At 42.8% G+C, this 20,536-nt stretch overlaps 1 protein-coding gene across 3 annotated transcripts in view; it reads left to right on the forward strand.

The window, feature by feature from the left end:
- Positions 1 to 10,012: 10,012 nt before the first annotated feature.
- The window catches only part of NRG3 (neuregulin 3), a 342,153-nt gene continuing 331,629 nt past the window's right edge, over positions 10,013 to 20,536 (forward strand). For all 3 annotated transcript variants that reach the window (XM_062496409.1, XM_062496410.1, XM_062496411.1), the window contains exon 1: positions 10,013 to 10,712. In XM_062496409.1, the coding sequence (XP_062352393.1) occupies positions 10,013 to 10,712 (700 nt within the window). The remainder of the gene's footprint in view (positions 10,713 to 20,536) is intronic.

Below are 20,536 nucleotides of genomic sequence, written 5' to 3' on the forward strand. Positions count from 1 at the left end.
AGAAGCTCTACTATTGACCACAGCTGGGACTGTGCTAAGATGCTGTCAAGCTTCTGACATTTAAACACCCTCCTCACTTCTTGAATCTTATCATTGCAACTAATCTGTAGCAAAGTTTAAGAGGGAGGAATGTGGTTTTCCATTTGCATAACTTTAATGATGGAACTGATTGAGCTTAACATTTCTTTCAATTTCCCACTTTAGTTGGCATTGCTAGTGTTGAAATCACATATATCTCAAAAGTAACATATTTTTGGAAAGCTCTGTGTGATAGGAAATGGGGTCTTAAGATGAAAAGTGCTTTTCATCTTAGAAGTAATTTTTATCTCACTTGTGTGTAAGCAATGTGCTGTGGAGGGAGTCAGACTGCGTGCAGCTATGTGTACATATTTGCCTGCCTGATTTTTCTCTCACTCAATCAAAAGAAGCTTTTAGGATGAACAAGTAGGAGATAAAGCAAGGACCAGAGGCCAGACACCCTTTTCTATGTTACCTCCTAAGAAATAGTGGTGGGGCCATGGTGAAGAAGTAATTTAAATTATATCACTGCTTAATCAAAAGGATTCTTAATCATTAAAAGCTTCCTCATTATAGGATATAAAGACAGTTCAGTATTTAAGGACAGTTTGTGTAAAATTAGTGAATGAAGACAGTGACTGAAAGATACATTTACACAAACTAGGATATCTCTGTGTTTGTGAGATGCAGTAGGTTTTCTGAGATCAAAGGTTAGAGATTTTCTGTTCTTTGTATACATGCCTACATACACTTTTGAATCTATAGATGCAGCATATTTATTTTTAGGGACAATTTTCTATTAGAAAGCTGTTTGTCACCAGCTGCTTGGGAAAATTTCTTGTAGATGTCAGTGCAACTTGGCTTGCACAGCAGGATTGAGGAATAGAGGCTGAATTTGAGGGCTGTGTTTAGAACATTTGATTCTAGGGCATATCCTCAAGAGTGCAGAAGTAATGAAATCTATAAGTTGATCTTTCCTTGCCTTCAGATGGAGGGTAGAAACCACACCTAGACTTTTAAAATTATAGAAATTAAGTTAAACCTTTCTTCCAGGCACCTCAATTTGTGCAAGTTAGGTTTACACAGAATTCATGCAATGGACTGGTGATTTTGCTGGAAACAGATGATCTGCAGCCCTTTTTACACAGGTGCTTTATATGAGATGTCCAGACAAACAATGAAAATGAAGACTTAAAGCATTCTGGTTTGAACAATATTTTGCTGCACCGTGGATGTTGTTAGGCTGTACTACAATCTAGGGCAGAAATAAAGGAAGTGAAGAAATAGCACTAGAGAGCAGCTTATGAGTGACCTTGGGAACACTCAGGATTCCCTGACCACAGGTTTGGATGATGAGGGAGCTATAAAGTTTGAAATCTTAATTTCTGACCTCTTGAGTACATGAGTACAGCTTTACCATTGTGCTGAGCTTGATTCACTGATTATAGAGGGATTGACTGACCAGAGAAGTTTCTTCTTTAAAAGGATCAATTTCCTAAAAGATATGAAGGGAAATGTGAATGACTGTGTAGAACAAATGAGTATCTGAGCAGTGTATGAAGTTTAGCCACTTAGCCTTTGATGACAGCTGTTTTAAATAAAAGTCTTCTCTTTGCACAGAAAAGAGACACAAAAATTCTGGTCCCAATTTGGGATTGGGAGCTTACACAATTTTGTTCCCAAAAAACCCATTTTATAGCTGTCTTGTTTAGGGTTCGTCCATGCATCCCAGTTGATGGTGAGGGATGTGATTCAATTTCTGACTGCCAGAATCTCCTGGTGGGCCATGGATGTTTAATTTGACCTTGAACTATGATTCAATGAAGTGGTTCTGCATCGTTTCTTCTAGACCCAGGAATATTTGCATATGTATATTTGTATATATGTATGCAAAACTGAGCTGCTGAATCTCCTAACAGCTGATTGGTGTCTGCTTTGGTACCAAATGGGACAGAGTCACAGAGCTTTGTTCCACAGCCAAGGGACGTAGTCACGTACTGTGTTTTCTCCACAGCTTTAACATCTTCCTTCTCAAATAGATCTACATTTACACACCCATGCATGTCCACATTTGCATACATACATACATACATACGTACACATTTCTAAAAGCTTTGCTGCTCTCCCTTTAGATCTCCTAGTGACATTAGAAATGTAATTTTGTAATTTTGTCAAGAAAGAAGTTGTTTAAAATAAAACCTTGTGTGACCAACATAGTGAACTTGTTTTCTTTAGCCAATTAGCTCAGCTGGTCTGGTAAAAAAACAAAACACTGCAATAAGAAAACCACAAAAGAAAACAAACTCTTTCATAAACCTTGTATCTATTTGTTTATCATGCTTAAAACATCAGACTATGCAAGGTATATTGTTAAAGGTATGATATTACTTATTAAATATTAAATCCCTGATTATTGAGCTGTAGAGAATAACAGTGCATCAATGTAGACATAGTGCACACAAAGAAATAGAGTACTATGATTTAGAATTGCTAACTGGGATTTTAGGTTGCCTAATGCACATCTCTAGTTTTCCATTGGACAAATAAATGTTAACACTTACAGTGTCCATAAGTAGAAGGATAGAATTCTACACTGGTAATTAATAAGTTTAAGGTTGAATCTTAGTTATTTCTTTTTTTTTAAATCTCCTTTTCAACCTGGCAGGGTTGCAAGTTTGGCTGTTGATAGCTCTATAGGTTTCAAAATTCTAAATTTTCCAGAGTACATTCTTTTTTTTTCTTTTTTTTTAAAGCACAGATTTAAATATAGATATTTATCAATTAATTTTCCATCAGTTTTTCCCTTTGAAATATTTATTCAGCAGCTGTGTTGCTTTGGGCATTGTTTTACTTCTTCTTGTCCCCCCCTGGTTTCTGTCCACATGCAGTTAAATTAAAATCATGGAATCATAGAATGGTTTGTGTTGGAAGGGATGTTTAAAGGTCATTTGTTCCAATTCCCCTGCAGTGAGCAGGGACATCTTCAACTAGACCAGGTTGCTCAGAGCCCCATCCAGCCTGATACATTCCAGGGATGGGGCATGCCATACTTCTCAGTGTAAGAAATTTCTTCCTTAGGTCCAGTCTAAAGCTACTCTCTTTTGGTTTAAAACCATTCCCCCTTGTTCTATCACAGCAGACCCTGCTAAAAAGTCTCTTCCCATCTTTTGTGCAAGCCCATTTTAAGTGCTGAAAGGCTGCAGTGAGGCTTCCCTGGAACCTTCTGCAGACTGAACCAGTCTCAGCCTTTCCTCACAGAAGACGTGGTTCATCCCCCACCTTTAGGGCAGGTGTGCTCCTGGTGAAGCTGTCCTGGATCACTTCCCTGTCCACGTGCCTTAGCATAACTTCCAGGAGGATGTGTTCCATAAATTTCACACAGATGAAGCTGGCAGGGCAGTAGTTCCCAGAGTCCTCCTTTTTATCCATTTTAAAACTTGGTACCAATGTTTCCATTTTTCCAGTCACCAGGAAGTTTACCTGACTGCTGTGGTTTTTCAAATATAGAGAGTGGCTTGGCAGCTACATCAACTGAATTCTTCAGGATTCTTGGGGCATCTTATCAGGTCCCATAGACTTACACATGCATGCATAAGTCATAGGAAAATACATTCATAAATGCACAGCAGTGATAAACCCAGGATTCTCATCTAATTTATTTTCCATAACTCTTTATGCTGGTGTAGCTAGTTACAGAAAAGTTCCTCAGAGTTACACAGGAGCACTAAGAAAAAAGTTTATTCTGACTCCTCTGTTGAAGGAAAAAAAACATGTTTTTTCTTCATAGTTGAAATCCACGAAGAGTTGAAGTGCTTGGAAAATTTGACTGATTTCATGGATGTCTCAAAGCTTTAAAGATGAAAGATCCAGCTTTTCTTCCTGATTAAGCTATGAGAACTATGAGTTCCTGTGGGCTTTTTCTACTTCAAATGTAACTGTAAGGATGGATGCAACAAAATGATTTCCATGAATTTTGACAGAATGAACTCCCTTTGTTTTATGTGGAAGGATAAGGAGATTGCCCCCCTTGGCTTTTTCTACCTGTTTTCTACCTGTTGCTGTTCTGGACATTCAGAGCAGCTTTGAAGAGGTTCCTGCAAATCTGCTGAACCTCCTAAAGCTGTTGGAATCTGACATCCAAAATACCCAGCAAATAGCACATAGCAGCAGTGCTCTCTGCACTGGGTACAAGTTGCATGGGACAGCAAACAATGTTGAACTGAGAAAGAAAAGATCAAAAAGTCTGAAATATTATATATATTCACTTTTTTCATGAGTGGGGTCAGGTGTCCTTGATGGGATGGAGAAAGTGTAGATTTTCAGGAAATGTTTGGAAATAAGTCATAATAATAAATAATTTTAACTTTCTTGTCTATTGATGACTGGTTCATAGGCTTTCCCACTTACTGTTGTCACCATTTTGTCATAGATCTTGGAAAGATGTGAATTTTGATTTAGGGCTTAGTCCAAGAGTGCAGTATACTGAGAGATTTCTGCTGACTTCATCATGCTTTGGAGCAAGCCCTTTTGATGGCATTTTCATGTTTGCTTTCAATTATTTCTTTCTCTGGCATCCTAAATTGATGTTCCTGATAAAAATCTCAGAGGTTACAAAGGCTTGAAGAGTAATATATTAATTTCTCTTATGCTGCAGTGGCTTCAGGATGTCACAAGGGCATTGTTAAGACTAGTCACTATATTTCTCAGCCTGAAATCATTGTTGTGTTCTTAAGGGACTGATATGACTAAAATAAGAATTTAAAAAGTACTTGCCAAACAGAATTTATCCCACTGAATCCTTAGAATTTATGGTCAGTTAAAAGTAGAGAATATTGAAAATTTGGTTTGATAAAAAGTGAGTCAGGCATTTAGGATTTCAGTCATCCAGCAATAAATTTCTCCGAGGAAAGTGTTCAGTTTACTATTATTTCCTGACTCAAAAATGTCTTGTAGGATTTGGGGTGTGGGATTTTTCATTAATATCACATCATATTTCATTTCATCATTACAAAGCATGCCAAGAGAAATATTTGAACAGTATATATTCATTGGTGCACATTCAAGTGTAATTCTAAATATTTAGTGGCAGCCTCGATATTTGCAAATTGGCTACACATGACTTGAATAACCTAGGGCTGGTGACTGTTGAGGAGGAACCAGCACGCTGGCACCCCCTGACAGGATAGGTCTATTTTATCCAATGAATTTACCCATGGGGCTGTTTTTCAGAGCTTATACTGCAGTGAGGGAGAGCAGGCTCTCCTCCTTAACCTGAACTGAAGTGTCACTCATCTGACACCTGTCTGAGACTGAAGTAACGCAGACGAGCAGCCTCCTCACATCTCAAATGGCTGCTGTGCTGTGGAACTCTGCAGTGCATTTCTCACTTGTTGCACCTGGGTGCCAGGAGAACTCCTAACACCCTGTGTAAGAATTCAAAGGAATGCTTCTGGGACCATATTATAAACAGGTCCCTAGCCCAACTCCTCTGACAACATGATAAAGCTGAGTAAAGCTTGGTCTGTCTTGTGTGATAGCTATTTTAGCAATCAGCATGGGGAGGAGCACTCCAGTCCTGAGCACTGGTTAAAGCCATCACTGGAGCACTGACTGTGCATTTCACGTGCAAGAGGGACCACAGATACCTGCTGACCTCAGACAAAAGCAAGGTTTTCCCCACCAGTGAGCTGACCTCTAGAAATCTGTATGATGTAGCTGAGCTGGGGATGAAAGCCAAGAGGAAGAATTAAGTAAAGAATATTCAAGTGCCCTAGTTTGGGAAGCAGCGTAACACCTATTTACGTAACCAGCCCCAATTCAGGCATCCTTTGGGAAATTCTGTTTTATTCACCACATCCACCTGCTGAAGTACCAGAACACAGCAGGTGAGGTGGGTGCTGGAGCAACTCACAAATTCAAGAGTGGTTATGCTCTCAGCTGACACCATAAAGCAAAGTAACTGTGGAGGTTTTGTTGCTCAAAACTTCAGATGATTCTTACATGAGATAACAAGGAATGTCTTCAGTGTTTTGTAAAGCTGGGGAGGAAAGAAAGGCTTTTAACTGCGTGTGTCTGCAGGACTGGGTTAAAGGCATCCCACATGCATATTGTTTACATGCTGAAATGGATGCAGCTCCATTTCATGGCTCTGATTTTCCAAAGTTGAATTTCTGCTTCTTTTGTTGGCTCTTTGGAGGATAGTTATCCTGAGGTCTCTAGATCTGATTCCACGATAGCAGTTAAACAATAATCTATCTCCCTTAACTCACCCACTGCATTTCATTGTTTGAAATAATGCCTATGGGCATGTGTGAAGCCAAGGAGGAACAGCACCCTTGTAGCACAAGCATTAGCTGGGCCATACCTACTGACAGCCAGTGGAACCCCCTGGGACAAAGTGACACATGCATAAATGGACCTGTTATGTGCTGTGTCACACCAGTCCTTAAGAAAATTCCACTTCTGACTCCATCATAGGTAAGTCATTTTTATCTACAGATGTCCTCGAGGAGATGCTACAGATTTCTTTGCATATTATGAAGAAAAGTCAAGGAAAATAGATTACATATTGTTTTCTGATCGTGATAAACATATTTCCAGAAAAAGTAAGGGAGTTGGGCTATGATACAAATGAGTAGGAAGAAATGCAAGTGAGAGCTACCAAATACCTACGTAAATTAGAATTAATGCATGGAACAGATTCATTTTAACAAGAGTGGGCTGATTTGAGGAACTGATTATGATTTGAATATTAATTTTTAAGGACAGAGAAATAACCTAAAAGCATTCAGAGACTGTGTTTTTGTATACATCATAACATTTTAACTCATGACTAAGTTATTACAGGAAGACATTTCCATGTATTGCCTTCATTAAGGTGTCTGTCTAGATGAATGTTTTTTTTTTTTTAACTGCAAGATAACCTATTTGAAATACATTTGCATTTACTATGAGGGAAGCTTCTTGTATCAAGATCCATTTCATATTTTTAGACCAAAGAATTTTCTTCAAGAGGTAATAGTCATTGGTAAGATCTTAATTAACATATCAGGGTAATGCCCATTTTTAAATAATTCACTTATAAGGCAGATTGAAAGCATTCCATAATCAATTTCAAGAATAGTTCCTCAACCCTCAATAAGAATGGGAAATTGTAAGAAAAGAAGCCTGAAAATCTTTACTAATAATACAGGAAGTCCTCCAATATTAAATGATGAAATGGCTACACTTGAGTGATCTTAATGGTATCACATCCTGAGGTCTTCCATTAGAACCATTGCAAAATTTAGGAGCTGATAGCTTGAAAATTTTAGTGAGGGAAGAAGTGAAGTTGAGAGTTAGGAAACTCTGAAAGAGTTCAGGACATAGTCATGACAAGAATAAAAGCTCTCTGTCTTGTAAATGTTGTAAAACATTTTTATTTTTCCAAGAAGCATGTACAAATTATTTGAGGATGAAGACAGAGTGATTCATGCTGGGCTTAGTGAACAGCAATAAGGTTATGGAAGAGGCAGGAGCTACAGGACATTTGTACAGGCAACACAAAGCACATAGCAGGACAAAGGTATTCCAAGCTTACAAGGAAGGCAAGAACTCTGTCGGACAGGCACTCACGACTGAGTTCCAGATTCCTGGTTCCAAGTTTCCATAAAATCAGTGAAAAAGATTCCCTGGATTTGTAAGACTTCCCTGACTTTCTCATTTTTTTGCCTTATTTGGCACCCATTTGTGGTTCTTTCTAAGGGCTTTCTCCTAATCCTTTTTCCTCTTCACTGAAGGAGTAGAAACCCCTAAATTCATGTTTCCCAGTGCCAAAGTGGGGGCATTTTTTGAAGTGTTGAAATAGTACACTTACCTGATAAGCCACTTCCAGAGATCTTCGAGATGCCTGTTAGCACAGAACTATCTTAGAGGAGCTGCCAAACTCCAGAGGGAGTTCTTGAAGTGACAGTAATCTAGATATCTAGTTAATGTAATACTGATAATTTAAATGGTATTAACATTCATTCTGGAGAAAAAAAATCAAGCGGGTGCGTCTCAGTTGCAATATTTTATTTTCTTTATTTGTCTCTCTGTACACGGATCAAGTGCATTTCACAGATTGTTTCCAACTTTTCTGCTTACTCATCCTGTAGAAATATCAACACCCTTAAATACATGAGTAAGGAAATTATACCTATGCAGCAATACCAGAAAAGGACATCAGTAAGGTAACGGGTCAGAAAGAAAGGGTTAAAAACCTCTGTACATGTATAATTCTATAGATCATTTTCTAAAATTTTGAAAATGTAGGTTAAGTCACCTTTGGCAAACTTCTGTTAGCCCTTCAGCGACCACCCTAGCTGGTGAAATGTTTGTCCAATGAGTGAAAGGAAAGCACCCATTGTTGACTACACTGAACTTGCGAATTCAACTTTGGTGTAGACCAAACAAGCCAGAGCAGTTAAGATGTCAAAACTTGTCTGGCAACCTCAGTATGAGCCTGTGCCATCAGTTTCTCCCCAGCTGCTGAATGAATTGTCCTTTTGTTGCCGGGTTGTTGTGTTTCGGTTGGGTTTTTTTTTTTTTTTTCTTTAGTGAATCCCATTAGAAACAAGAGCAACAAAATGCTGCCAACTGATACCTGTCGGACAGCACGAAGGTAGGAGAACCCCTGTCCGGAGCCCTGGCCGTGGCTGGGCTCCCTCGCTCCGTCTCCACCCTCTCCGCTCCCTGCACACAGGTCCATTCTGCATGGAGCACCAGCCTATGGGATCGCTACCACAGGATGGGTTCGGGAGCTTCGCCCCCACCCCGCGCCCCCGCCCCTTTCTCTGGTCTTTTTCTTTTCTTTCCTTTTGCCTTCCTTTCCTTTCTTTCCTAGGCTCCGTTTGCCGTAGCATACACCCTCCCGAGGGGTTTGCCCGGATCATTTATTTATCTTGTGCGCATTAAGAAACCACCATTAGGCTTTGGTGGGAGGCGCCTTGCTCGGTGCGCGCTCGCCTGCCTCCGCGGCGCTGCCAGAGGAATACACAATCGAGCCGAAGCTGCAAGCTTGGCAGGAGCTGCCTTTGCGTGCCCATTTACTTGCCGGATCTGTATTTTTTTTTTTTTTGACGACTGGGTCATTGCCGGTCCCTTCCAGGATTTCATCTTAATTTTAATTTTTTTTTTTTTGAGCGTATGTGGATTATTTAATTTTTTTTTTCTTTTTTTTTTTTTTTTTTTTTTTCGGGAAGCCTCGCCGGAGTTTTGATGCCGGGCCGGACTTAGCGCGTAGGAGCTGAGCGGAGCCGTGCCGAGCCGAGCCGTGCCTCCTGCCCCGGGCCCCGCCCGCGGATCGGCCTCCCTGGCCCGGCGCCGGGCGCGGGTTGGCCGCGGGGCCGCGGAGTGGCGGGTGCGCTGCGCCGCCGCCTCCCCGCGGAGCCGCCGAGGGATGCTCCTGCGCCGCGGCCGGGCATAGGCAGGAGCCGAGCGGGCGGGGGAGGGAAGGAAGGAAGGAAAGAAAGACGGAAAGAACGGATCCCCCGAGCTCCGAGGGGAGAGGAAAGGCGAGAGAAGGTGCGTGAATGTGAAGGAATGTACCTGCCCGTCGCCGGAGCCGCAAGCTTGGGATAAAATAATAAATAAACCGAGGAGGCTGATCCCTGCGACTTATTGCCCGGAAAAAAAAAAAAAAAGAAAAGAAAAAGGGGAAAGAAAAGAAAAACCTTATAGCGGAGGGACAAGAAGAAGAGCGACGAGTCTGCAGCGAGCAGCGCCAGAGCCGGGCGCCCGGCGGATGGCGCGGCCGTCCCGCTGACTCCGCGGCCGCGGGAGGCTGCGCGGGGCGGCGCGGCGCGGCGCGGGGCATGCCGTGCCGGCGGCGTGACTGAGCGGGGCGCTCCCGCCGCCCGCCCGCTCCGCTCCGCACCGCGCCGCGCTCCCCTCCGCTCTCCGCCGCCGCATGCCGCCGGCAGCCGCGGCGCGCTGATGCCCCGGGGCCGCGGCGGCGCTGCGGACAGCCCCTAGGATGAGCGAGGGGGCTGCCGGCGCCGCGGCGCCCGGGGCGGCGGAGGCGGCGGCGGCTGCGGCGGGGGGCCCGGGCGGGGATGGGGCCGGGGGGCCGCCGCGGGAGCTGCGCTGCAGCGACTGCATCGTTTGGAACCGGCAGCAGACGTGGCTGTGCGTGGTACCCCTCTTCATCGGCTTCATCGGTCTGGGGCTCAGCCTCATGCTGCTCAAGTGGATCGTGGTGGGCTCCGTCAAGGAGTACGTCCCCACCGAGCTGATGGACGCCAAGGGCGTGGGGCAGGACCCCTTCTTCCTCTCCAAGCCCACCGCCCCCCCCCGCGGCGCGGAGACCACCGCCGCCGCCACGCCGCGGCCGCCCAGCCGCGTCAGCCCCCGCCTCACCACCATGAGCCGGGCTCCCCCGCGGCCCCCCGGCACCCGCGGCCCCGCGCGGGGCGGCCCGCGGCCCACGGCCGCCCGGCACCCCGTGTCCCCGCACACGGCACCGCCCGCCAGCGGCCCCCCCGGCACCGCCGGCCGCGCCGCCCGGCCGCCGCCCGCCGCCCCCAGCACCCCGCCGCTGCCCGCCTGGCCCACTGCGGCACACGCTACCTCCTCCTACAAGATCTACGTCCACGACTCGGCGCCGTCCTGGACCTTGTCTCCCTTCCAGGAGTCGACTACCACCACGCCGGAGGCCAGCACGACCCCCAAAACCCGTAAGTGTCGCCGGCCGCCCCGCGCCCTCGGGCCGCCCGGTGCGCGCCTCGCCCCGTCCGGACCCGGCGCTGGCCGAGCGCCCGCGGGGTCGGGCCGGGGCGATGCGTCGGTCGGAGGCGGCCCGAGGTGTCGTTCCCGTGCGGTTGCTGCTATGCGGGAGGCCGGAGAGCTCCGAAGTTTGCGCTTCTTTCTCCTTTCCCTTCTTGCGCCCCCTTTTTTACCCCCGGGCAAGTTCCCTGCCTGTGTGATGGATGTTGAAGCAGGAGCAGCCATTTGAGGAGACTGCTTTTCATTGTGGTTTTAGGAAGGCTGCGGACCCCCTCCCCACTTTCCCCATCCGGGCTGGTCTGCCAAAGGTACTTAGGTGATGGTGGGAGGTGTCTGAGCGAGAGGGACCGGTGATAACCCCCCCCCCCCCCCCAGCAGGGGCAGCGTGGAGAGAGTGGTCTTCAGCAGGTGCGGGCTGGATTGTGCATGTGCTTCTCCGCTGGTGACGGAGTTTGGCTTCCCGCACACTCGTCTCCCTTGAAACGAGGGCGGGCTCCGCAGGGATGCTCTCTTCGTCCCAGAGCCCGGCTGCTGAAGGAGCTGCTGCCAGCTCAGCCGGGAAGGAGCCCGGGGCACCCCGCGGATATACAGACCCATCCCAGCGCTTTGCCGGTTCCCGTGTGTAGCCACAGCACCGTGTTGCAGTAACTGACTGTTTTTTTTTCAAGCAGAGGAGGGGGCTAGTTCTCCGATTGATGCTTGGTGACTGGTTCTTCCCACCCTCCCAAGCACAAACCTAAGAATTCGGGCTAAAGCTGAAAGTTCATTTGGTCTGGGTGCATCAACTTTCAGCTTCTCATAAAGGTTACTTAGGACAAATGTAATCCTTGCCAAAGGAACTTCTGTGCGATGCTAGCTAGTGAAATGCTCAATTGCACTGTACTGTAGTATTCTTCTTCGCTTTCTTGGATGCAGTAGAGGAAGTGAAAAGCCGGGTGTCCTCCATTAACTCTTAGTTGCTACTACTGGGAACCTCGGTTTAATCTAATCCCTTTTACAGCCCTAGGCTCCCCTTTTGTATGCTAATGTAGGGCTGTTCTGCTGGAGGATTTTGTTGGAAAGCACTGTGGACTTTATTTTGTCTATTAATTCCATTTGTCGATAAGCACTGGGTCAGAGAGGATAGGCAGGGCGAGCTGATCCTGTGAATTGACAAAATTGGGAGGACAGCTAGCTGGATGTGTATGTGTGGGTGGGTGTGCAGGTGGCGGAAGGCTGGGAATGATTAGGAATGAAACTATCACTAAATCAGAAGAGCTAACGAGGCAATAACTTGTTTCGCCTGTGTCTGCCACAGTAATTGAGGCAGAAGCTGCCCTTACAGGTGTGTGGGAGCCTGCACGTTCTGTCGGTATAACCTAAGGTAGTTTAGAAGTTGCCAGAAGGAACATCTTTTGTGGAGCTCAACGCAAGCTTCTTCACTCAGGTATAGGGAGCTGTATAGGGCACTTAAAAACAAAACAGCAAATGAAGCCAGATTTTCATATGTCTATTTTCAATCCTTGTGTGAACCAGATCTGCTATATGGTTCTTCAAAACCACTCTGATTTCTGTGCGTGTATCTGCCTGGATTTGCCAGGTGGGATCTGTAAGGGTCTAAATGCTCCCTTGCAGTCTCTTCCTTTCTCCCCTTTCTGTCTCATATGTAAGAGAAATCTACAGCAATTTCCACCCCTCTAGACTGTCTCCTTATAAGGTATAGAAGGCAGGAATATTCTGATTAATAAATAATGTTCAGCTGCCAGGACTCTCCTCCATTCAAGACACACAAAGGAAGAAGAAAAACCACAATCTTGCACAGTTCCTGGCAGTTGCAGAGCTTCCTAACTATTTTTTTTTGTTTTGGGGAGGCTGTTAATACCTTTTATAGCAGGGTGTTTCCCTTCATTAAATGCAGCTCAGTTATAGGGTGGAAATACAAGAAGTGCAAATCCAGCAGAAATTTACCCTGTTTGGGCACATTGATAGCAGAGATTATCATTAATGGAAGATTAAATAGATTACATAAAAAAGGATTTGAATTTGTAGGGCATATGAACATTATTTTAAAGCCTACAGCTGCACTCTTCTGATACATATAAGCATCTCTAAGGATACATGTAAAATTCTTTGAGGCTGCAATATGCTCTGAGGGGAGAGAAAGGAGAAATGCAGTCTTTGTGCTGTGAACTGCTGACATGGTGTGACCCTAAAGCAAGTATCTGCATCTGTCACTCAGAGCTCTCAGTAAGAAATGGATTTTTTTAAAAAAACAAATTCATCCTAATTTCCCCCATTGAGCTGCATGTTCCTTCTGTGCCCGTTGTTCCAGCTGCTGTTGGAATGAAAGTCATGGATCCTGTTGTACCTTGTGAATACAAATCTGACACGATGAATCTCATGCCCCAGCCTTCAAAATAGTGCATGCCCTTGTGTCATCCTCTGGCTTGGCAGGGCACATATGTGGGTGGGAGTCATAGGTCATTTAGCATTTTGCACTTTTAAGAAAAGAAACAGCTATCTTTATTTATACTGGTTTGTGTTGTGGTTTATTTAATTGTTTTAATGTGTTAAAATGGGCTCAAAACAGGACTTAGGAAAATGGGCGGCAAATCAGGAGTTATTTCTCCAGAAAGCCACATGATTGCCCACCTGAATAAGTGTTGGTAAAGCCTTTTCTCTGTGTGTGTTCATCTGAGGAGATGTTGTGAAATCTCTCTTTTTTGTGGGTGTGCATAATGACAATAATTCTTGGTTGTGTTTCACTCAAAGTCAAGCTATCTGTTAGCTGTTTTGAAAGTTCTTGATGAAGATCCTTCAGGTTCTGACTAAGCAAAAGCCACTTACTCATCAGATCTCTCTCTGTATCTTGTGCCTGCGTGTGTTTTCCATGATCACGTATGGACTATGCCTTTCTGGCCTAAGCCTCTTTGTCCAGTGCTCAGTGTAAAAGTCAATCACTGATTTGGAAGGATAGTCCAGTCTGTAGATCAAAAAAAAAAAAAAAAAAAAATCAACCAACAGACTGGAACATGCTAGTGAGGTTTTATTTTTATCAAGCCATTGGTTTCATTTCTAAAGTCATGCCCTGATTTTTCCAATATGCATTTTTCATGGTATTCTGCGTTCTTCAGTAATGTTATTATCCTCGAATTGAGATACTGTACTTAAAAGAATTCCTGTGTGAATTCAGCTGTGAAATAGCACTGTGGTTTCTCTTGTGTTCAGATGACCAAAGGCTAATGCAGAGAACTGAGGTGAGGCAGGTGGGGCTCAACTAATGCATAGTAACCAAGAAAAGAGATGTTACAGAACACTTAATCAATATATCTCGTGAAGTCCAATTGCAACCTCTTTTTTGTGAGTCTGAGTATTCTTTGATTTCCTGCTAAAGATTTTCTGGTCCAGTCGTTTATCCTCGTCATATCTATGACTGATTGTTATGCACAGCATGGGTTCAAGTAACAAGCATCTGGCAGATGCACTGCTACCAGCACTGACATTTTGGTAAAAGCTGTTTGTTTTATTTTGCACTGACTCAAATATCTTTTTCACATTAAGGATGACACTTAGATGGAACTGCGGGGTTTTCACCAACTGGAGGGTGTTGTGGGAGGTGCCAAACCGTAGTAAAACCAGACCTACTCTTCCCAGAGCTCTGAAGCATTCTGCCAGCAGATGACATGGATCGCGAACGTTTCGCATGATGAGCGTGAGCTGTCCCTGAATCGAGGGAAGCACACGTGGCTGTGGAGCACGTGCCTTTGGCATTAACTGAGATTAATACACCAGTTATCTACCAATCCAAAATGCTTCAAAAGCTATTGAATCTGGAAAAAAATACTGATGCAAACAACTGGGAGTTTTAAGAGCATTTGGTGTTTCTTCATTCTCACTTATTTTCTATTCCCATACCTTCAGTCAGTACCACAGATGTGATTGGATTTGTGTTTCCCATCTTAGATGCTTGTTGACAGGAAGGCTAACTACCATCAAGGTAAAAATAACACAGATGTGCAGCCACATCACTGAAGTAAAAGTAATTTTAATTTATTTTATTTTTCATATATTACAGCTATAATTTGCTTCATCTGTTTCAATTAAGTTGGAGGACACAGGACTTAATTCCGTTTCCATTTTTAATCTTCTTTATAGCTAGGGACTAGAGCAGCTATCACTGAATTCATAAGGAAGTGGAATATTCAAATAAGACCCACTCACATATGTACATTGATTCTATTCAGATATATTTCTTCTCTCTTCCCTTCATTAAAGTGATTGTTGGAATCTTATGACCTAGAAGAGCTTGCACAGCACTGGCATGATGAGTGGGGGGAATATGGCTGAAAGTACTCCATGCTGTTTTTTATCCCTGAAGGAAATTCTTCTGGGGACTGTAGAGTTTGTCATTACGTTGATTTAACCTGTGATCACAGGTGAAAGCAAAGCCTTGCATTTTATTTGGCTTTTTTTTTTTTTTTAATCTATACAAGGACATTATGGGATATATGTTGACAACAGAGTACCATTATTAAATTAGTGTATTGATTCATTGCAAAGGATTATGCTAAAGTAATGTTGATGGTTTATCTAAACCCACAGAAAATGGAAATTAAAAATTAAAGCAAAAGACCTGTCTCTACAGTATTGTGTCTAGTGTTGCACAGTGCATTTATCATATGACTCATTGCTTTGAATGCAAAGCCCAGTAAACACACGGATTGCTTTGGATTTGGCCTTGACTTTCAGTTTCATATGGTTTCACATGGTTTTAATTTTTTTTCATTTCAGCCCATATGTTTTTCAGGAAGTACCTGAAACTACCAGTGTTTGGTTTTGTTGATTTCTCTTGTGATTGTTTTGGAAACAAGCTGCACAAGGAAAAGTGCCTAGTAAAATCATGTGGGATGACTTGGTCACAAGCATATATAAATAAATTTGTTAAAAGCAGAGGCTTATTTGTCTCTGTGCCTGGTGGTTTCTTTTTGAGCTTCTTTGTGTTTGTACAACTTTTCAATACTGTGCACATGTGTGTGCACACACAAAATACAAGTATGGATTTGTGCATTTGCACAGTGCCAGGTTTTGAGGAGGCTCAGGATCTCAAAGCCTGTAGTAACCCCAGGACCAGTCTTTGGCTGCTTTGGTTCTGGTGCTTGTCCAGTCAGAGTGGTTCAGAAAAGACACCCAGAGGTTTCACTGGAGCTAGTTGGACTGGATGCCAAGCTGAAGTGCATCTGGTTTAATTAAGAAGTCTCTTTCAGGTTTTGCTGTGTAGAAGGGGTTTGTAGTCACTGTTGCTATTAAGCACAAGTACTTTTTTGTTATTATTTTGCATTATAAGAGTAAAAAAAGCACAAGAGAAACGATGAAATACTTTGTGTTCTGGAGGTGTTTTCCTCCTCCCAGCGACTCAGTTCTTTGCTCAATGTGGTGAGGGCTGGAAGTGTCATTTAATGAGACAGCCATGCTTCAGATCCAAACTGGAGCTGCTTTCTCATAGCTCAACTGCATTTCCAAGGTGGACAGCTCACAAACCTGTTTTCTTACTTTTACCTTCCCCCTCATGGCTAATTTCAGGCCACCCCACTGAGTAAAGTGCATCTTCTTTGGGGAAAGGAGCTCCCTGTGAGGATGGAGAGAGGGCATTTCCAACCTGGCCAAGACAGAGGGAGAGCCTTCAGGTGGCTTCTGAGTAGTGCGGAGGAAGTAAGTGCACACAAGTGGGAAAGTGCTGTTTGAATGGGTTTGTAGTTTCTGTGCACAGGTTTCTGGGGTTCCTTGGTAGAATGTCTTCAAGAGGAAAAAATTGAATAAAGCAGCCACGAGGAAAATTAAAATAGCAACTGCACTTATAAATTTCCATGTCCTTTTCACGGAAGAAATGCTTAATTGGATCAACTCTTCCTGGTGAATTTTGGAGGTAGCGGAGAAAAATATATTAACTAAATGCTTATTGCTAACTGTTTAAATGGTTGCTTTGGTTTTTCTATATTAATATTACTCTAGTAATATTAAAAAAAAAGATAAAATTGCTCTTCCAGTATTCCATCTTTTGCACCCTCTAAGACCAGTATTTTGTATTTCCAAAGCTGTGTTTCTTATGTAGCATTTAAATATGAGGATTCTGTGACTTTCAGGTCTTTTTTACAACACATTGCTCCTGATTTCTTTCTTTATTTTTTGGTGTGGATGTGTCGACTGCTTGACTGTAGGAGATAAACTATTCAGCTTCAAAGATAATTCACTTCATATCATGTTGAGGAAACAGTTTTTAAGTCCAAATTGATTTATGTTTTTTTTCCTCATAGTGATTTTATTTTATTTTTTTTATTTTTGCGGGAGTTAAACGTCTGGGGAAAGCTCAGGTAGAATGGAAAAGGCTTGCTGTCCAATAAAAACATAACCGGGTAAAAAGATAAACTGAGACATAGGCTTGGAATACCTGAATTCTGCTTTGGTCACTGCAAAATCAACCCGGACACCTGCAAAGTCTCCTCTTTTTACTTGAACATCTTTTTGTTTGTTGGTTGCCTGCCACTTGTATTTTCCTCTCATAGGAAGGATGCACATTAGCAGTGCAACATGGTAGGTACTCTTTGTAGAACAATTAATTAGCATTTTAGCCTGTGTGAAAATTCAGACCTTTCACGGGGGCATTTTGTAACTCTTACAGTAAAGCACTGAGGAAAAAATATCCTGATAGTATTCCATGTAGAACAAAGTAGTTCATAGTCTTTCATTTTTTATAATGAGATTGCTGTATGGCCAAGTTTTGCAAACATGATGGGCCCAGTTTAGGGTGTGCTGGTGATGCTCTTTCTGTTTTGTAGAGTTGTGGATCTGCAGAATCAGGGCCAATTTGTGAACATCTGTGTGATAATGTGTTAGTCTGTCTTAGATTGCAGTGCTTACAAAATATGCCTGTGTAAGTAAATGTACATCAGCTTTTTAAAAGCTGCCAGCGTTACTTAAATGTGCTTATTAGAACTGAGGTTCCATCCGAGCATTTTCTTTTTTTGTATGTGTGTATTCTTGGCACTGCCCTGAAAAATACATCATTATCCTGTTTACCCTTTGCCTGAAATGAGTTCTGCAATAGCATCTTTGTGTTCTGGAGGGCTGTAGTTGCTTAGCTGTAGACTGTGACAACACATGTGGGTCCTGAATCATTTTACGCATCACTTGTAAACTGTTTATTTTCCTGATTTTTGTTTTGCATTATTCTTGAGAATATCTCTGATTTTTTTTGTAGTTTTTATCACTATTATGTTCTCAGCTAGAAATATGCCAAAATGGACTTTTTCATGAAGCTTTTAGATAGAAAATGCTTTCTCAAACATTAGGGATAGCAAGATATATTTTAAGATCTAGTTATTTCCTGAAACCAAAATTACGAAATAAACTTTACAGTGTTCTTTTCACGGCATCATTCCTGTAGAAGTTCAAGATTCTAGTTCAACAAGAGCTGAGCCTTGATTGCTGGCTGTTACCAGATAGAGGGGCTATAGCACTGTGCAGTAGCAAACCATTAAATTAGTATTAATAGCAAATAGCCTCTTTTCCAGAGCTGTGTATTCTCACTGATGTCAGAACTTGTAAGGCACACGCATTGAGGTAAGGTGTGTTATTCTCCTGGAAGGGTGCTGGTGGTCTACTTTTACTGCAGTGACAAGTGGTTGACAAGGAAGGTTGGAAATGTTCAGCCTGAATTTGCTGTGCTGCTTCTGAATGTAATCAAGTGTTCAACAAAACCAAGAAAGTTGCACTGGCAAGTGTTGCTAACCTGGAAAACTGTGCTTCCTTGTGCAAGGCTAATAATGGTTACTTAGATCTCCTAGCTCAGTGCCTAGGAAAACAGCATTTCCAGTAGTGTGCTCAGGATGCCCCAGAGCTGTAGCTAACTTCAGTGCCTGAGTAATACCGCTGAATATTAAAATAAAAATAAAAAAAATGTGGGGAATCTTTGTTTCCTCTCCCGTGGTGAATTACAGTACAAGTGGTGAGTGGGCTATCATTAGAGTTGTACTAAGGTATCCCAGAAGCTTTGACTAGGAATTGATTGTATAATAGTTGCTAAAAACAATCCAGTAATTGTCTTCCAAAGGGGTTGCTTTGTTAGCTGTTTTTTAAGACTAGTGTTGTGTGGGGAGAAAATTAATTTTCTTGTTTAATCTGTGAGTGAATTCACAAAAGAGAAGCAGGGGTTTTGTTAGAAACCCAGAGATAATCTGCATGATGAACTGGTACGGTGATTTTCCTGCCAGGCTTTGCTCTGCTGGGGTTCAGTGGGCAGTGGGTTCAGGAACTTAACTGAGGAGATTATTCTGATGAGTGTCAGTGCTCCTGATTTAGAAGGGTAGAGGTACTTTTATAATTATTTCATAAGTAGCTAAACCACATTAGTCTTTAGCCTGAATTCTGGCCCAGATACATAATGGTCATAGTGGTAAAAGTTCAATCTCCTCAGTGTTTTTTGTAATTTTTTTTATAATAACCAGAAAGCTTAAATGTAATGCATAAATACATACAGCAATGACTTTTTCCTTAAGCAGTTTGTGTTTCTTTTGGATTTCAGTCTTTATTTTGTTACTTATTATAATAGAGCATACCACATATTTCACAGTGTCAGCTGCTTATTTAGAAGCTGTATTTCAGTGTAATAAAGTTGGTTTTTATTAGTTTTCATCCTAAAAAGAAAAGAAGTTAGAAAAATACAGATTGGAAATCAGAACAATTTATAAATTGTACTGTCTTAACAGGTGAAAGTAATCATTGATGCTGGTTTTGAATTTATAATATATGCCCTTTTAAATTCACTGATTCTCTCATGGTAATGACAGTAAAATGATGCAGTCTGCTCTGACTGAGGCTGTGCTTCTGCAGCAGGTTTTCCCAGTGCACGTGGCTTCTTTCTGCTCCCTCTGTTAGGAGCTCGTACCTTTGCCTCGACTGATTCCTTCCTGAGCTGTGAGGACCTTGATGCCCATCATCATAAAACCATCAGAGAAAATGCAGCATTCACAGGATACTCTTGGAGTGTCATTTTTGCTGGGGGGTGAACCTTTGCTGTCAGTTTGCCTTAGAGAGGAAGGGGCTGGGTGGGCAGAGGAGGTGACAGAGTGAGCTGAGCCTGGGCTGCCCTGGGCTGGGGACACACAGCCTCTGCCTTGTCTCTGTCACCGTGAGCTACCCTGCCCTGCTCCCTACAAACACACAGAGGGAAAGAAGTGCTTCTAGTACCTTCTCATATCTGGAGCACATTCTTTACAGAGCCCTGCTTAGTTGTAAGTGAAAAGTATGAATAGTAACTTAATATTTTAAATTGGTTTTAGAAGTGTCTGCCTGCAATAGGGAATTCTTTCAGGTTTTAAGTCTCGGATGTCTGGATTTAATCTGAATATGTGAAGCTGAAATGCTAGTGTGTGATGTGTTTAAGAGGAGAGGAGTTTGATACTGTAATTTTATAGGTGGCTGAAAAGATCACTTGCACCTACTGAATTTCAGTGTTTGGGTACACCACAAGGCTTGATTGCACCTTGTGTCTGCATACATTTGGAAAGCTGTCCTCTGTCACCTTGGCAGATGTAGGGGATTTGTAGCCAGCCACAGCTTTGCTACTGTAAAATGAATCTATAAATATGAACTGAGCACACACAGATTGAGGAGCTGCTGAGCTCCTCATTCCTGGTTTGTTTACAATGCATAATTTGGAACCACGAACACATATTTATTTAAATTTTACAATAGTTAAAAAAACATTTAGCCCTGATTTTCGCTGAATACTTGACTGGTC

Source organism: Cinclus cinclus, chromosome 7, assembly GCF_963662255.1.
Source record: "Cinclus cinclus chromosome 7, bCinCin1.1, whole genome shotgun sequence".
Lineage (NCBI taxonomy): Eukaryota > Metazoa > Chordata > Aves > Passeriformes > Cinclidae > Cinclus > Cinclus cinclus.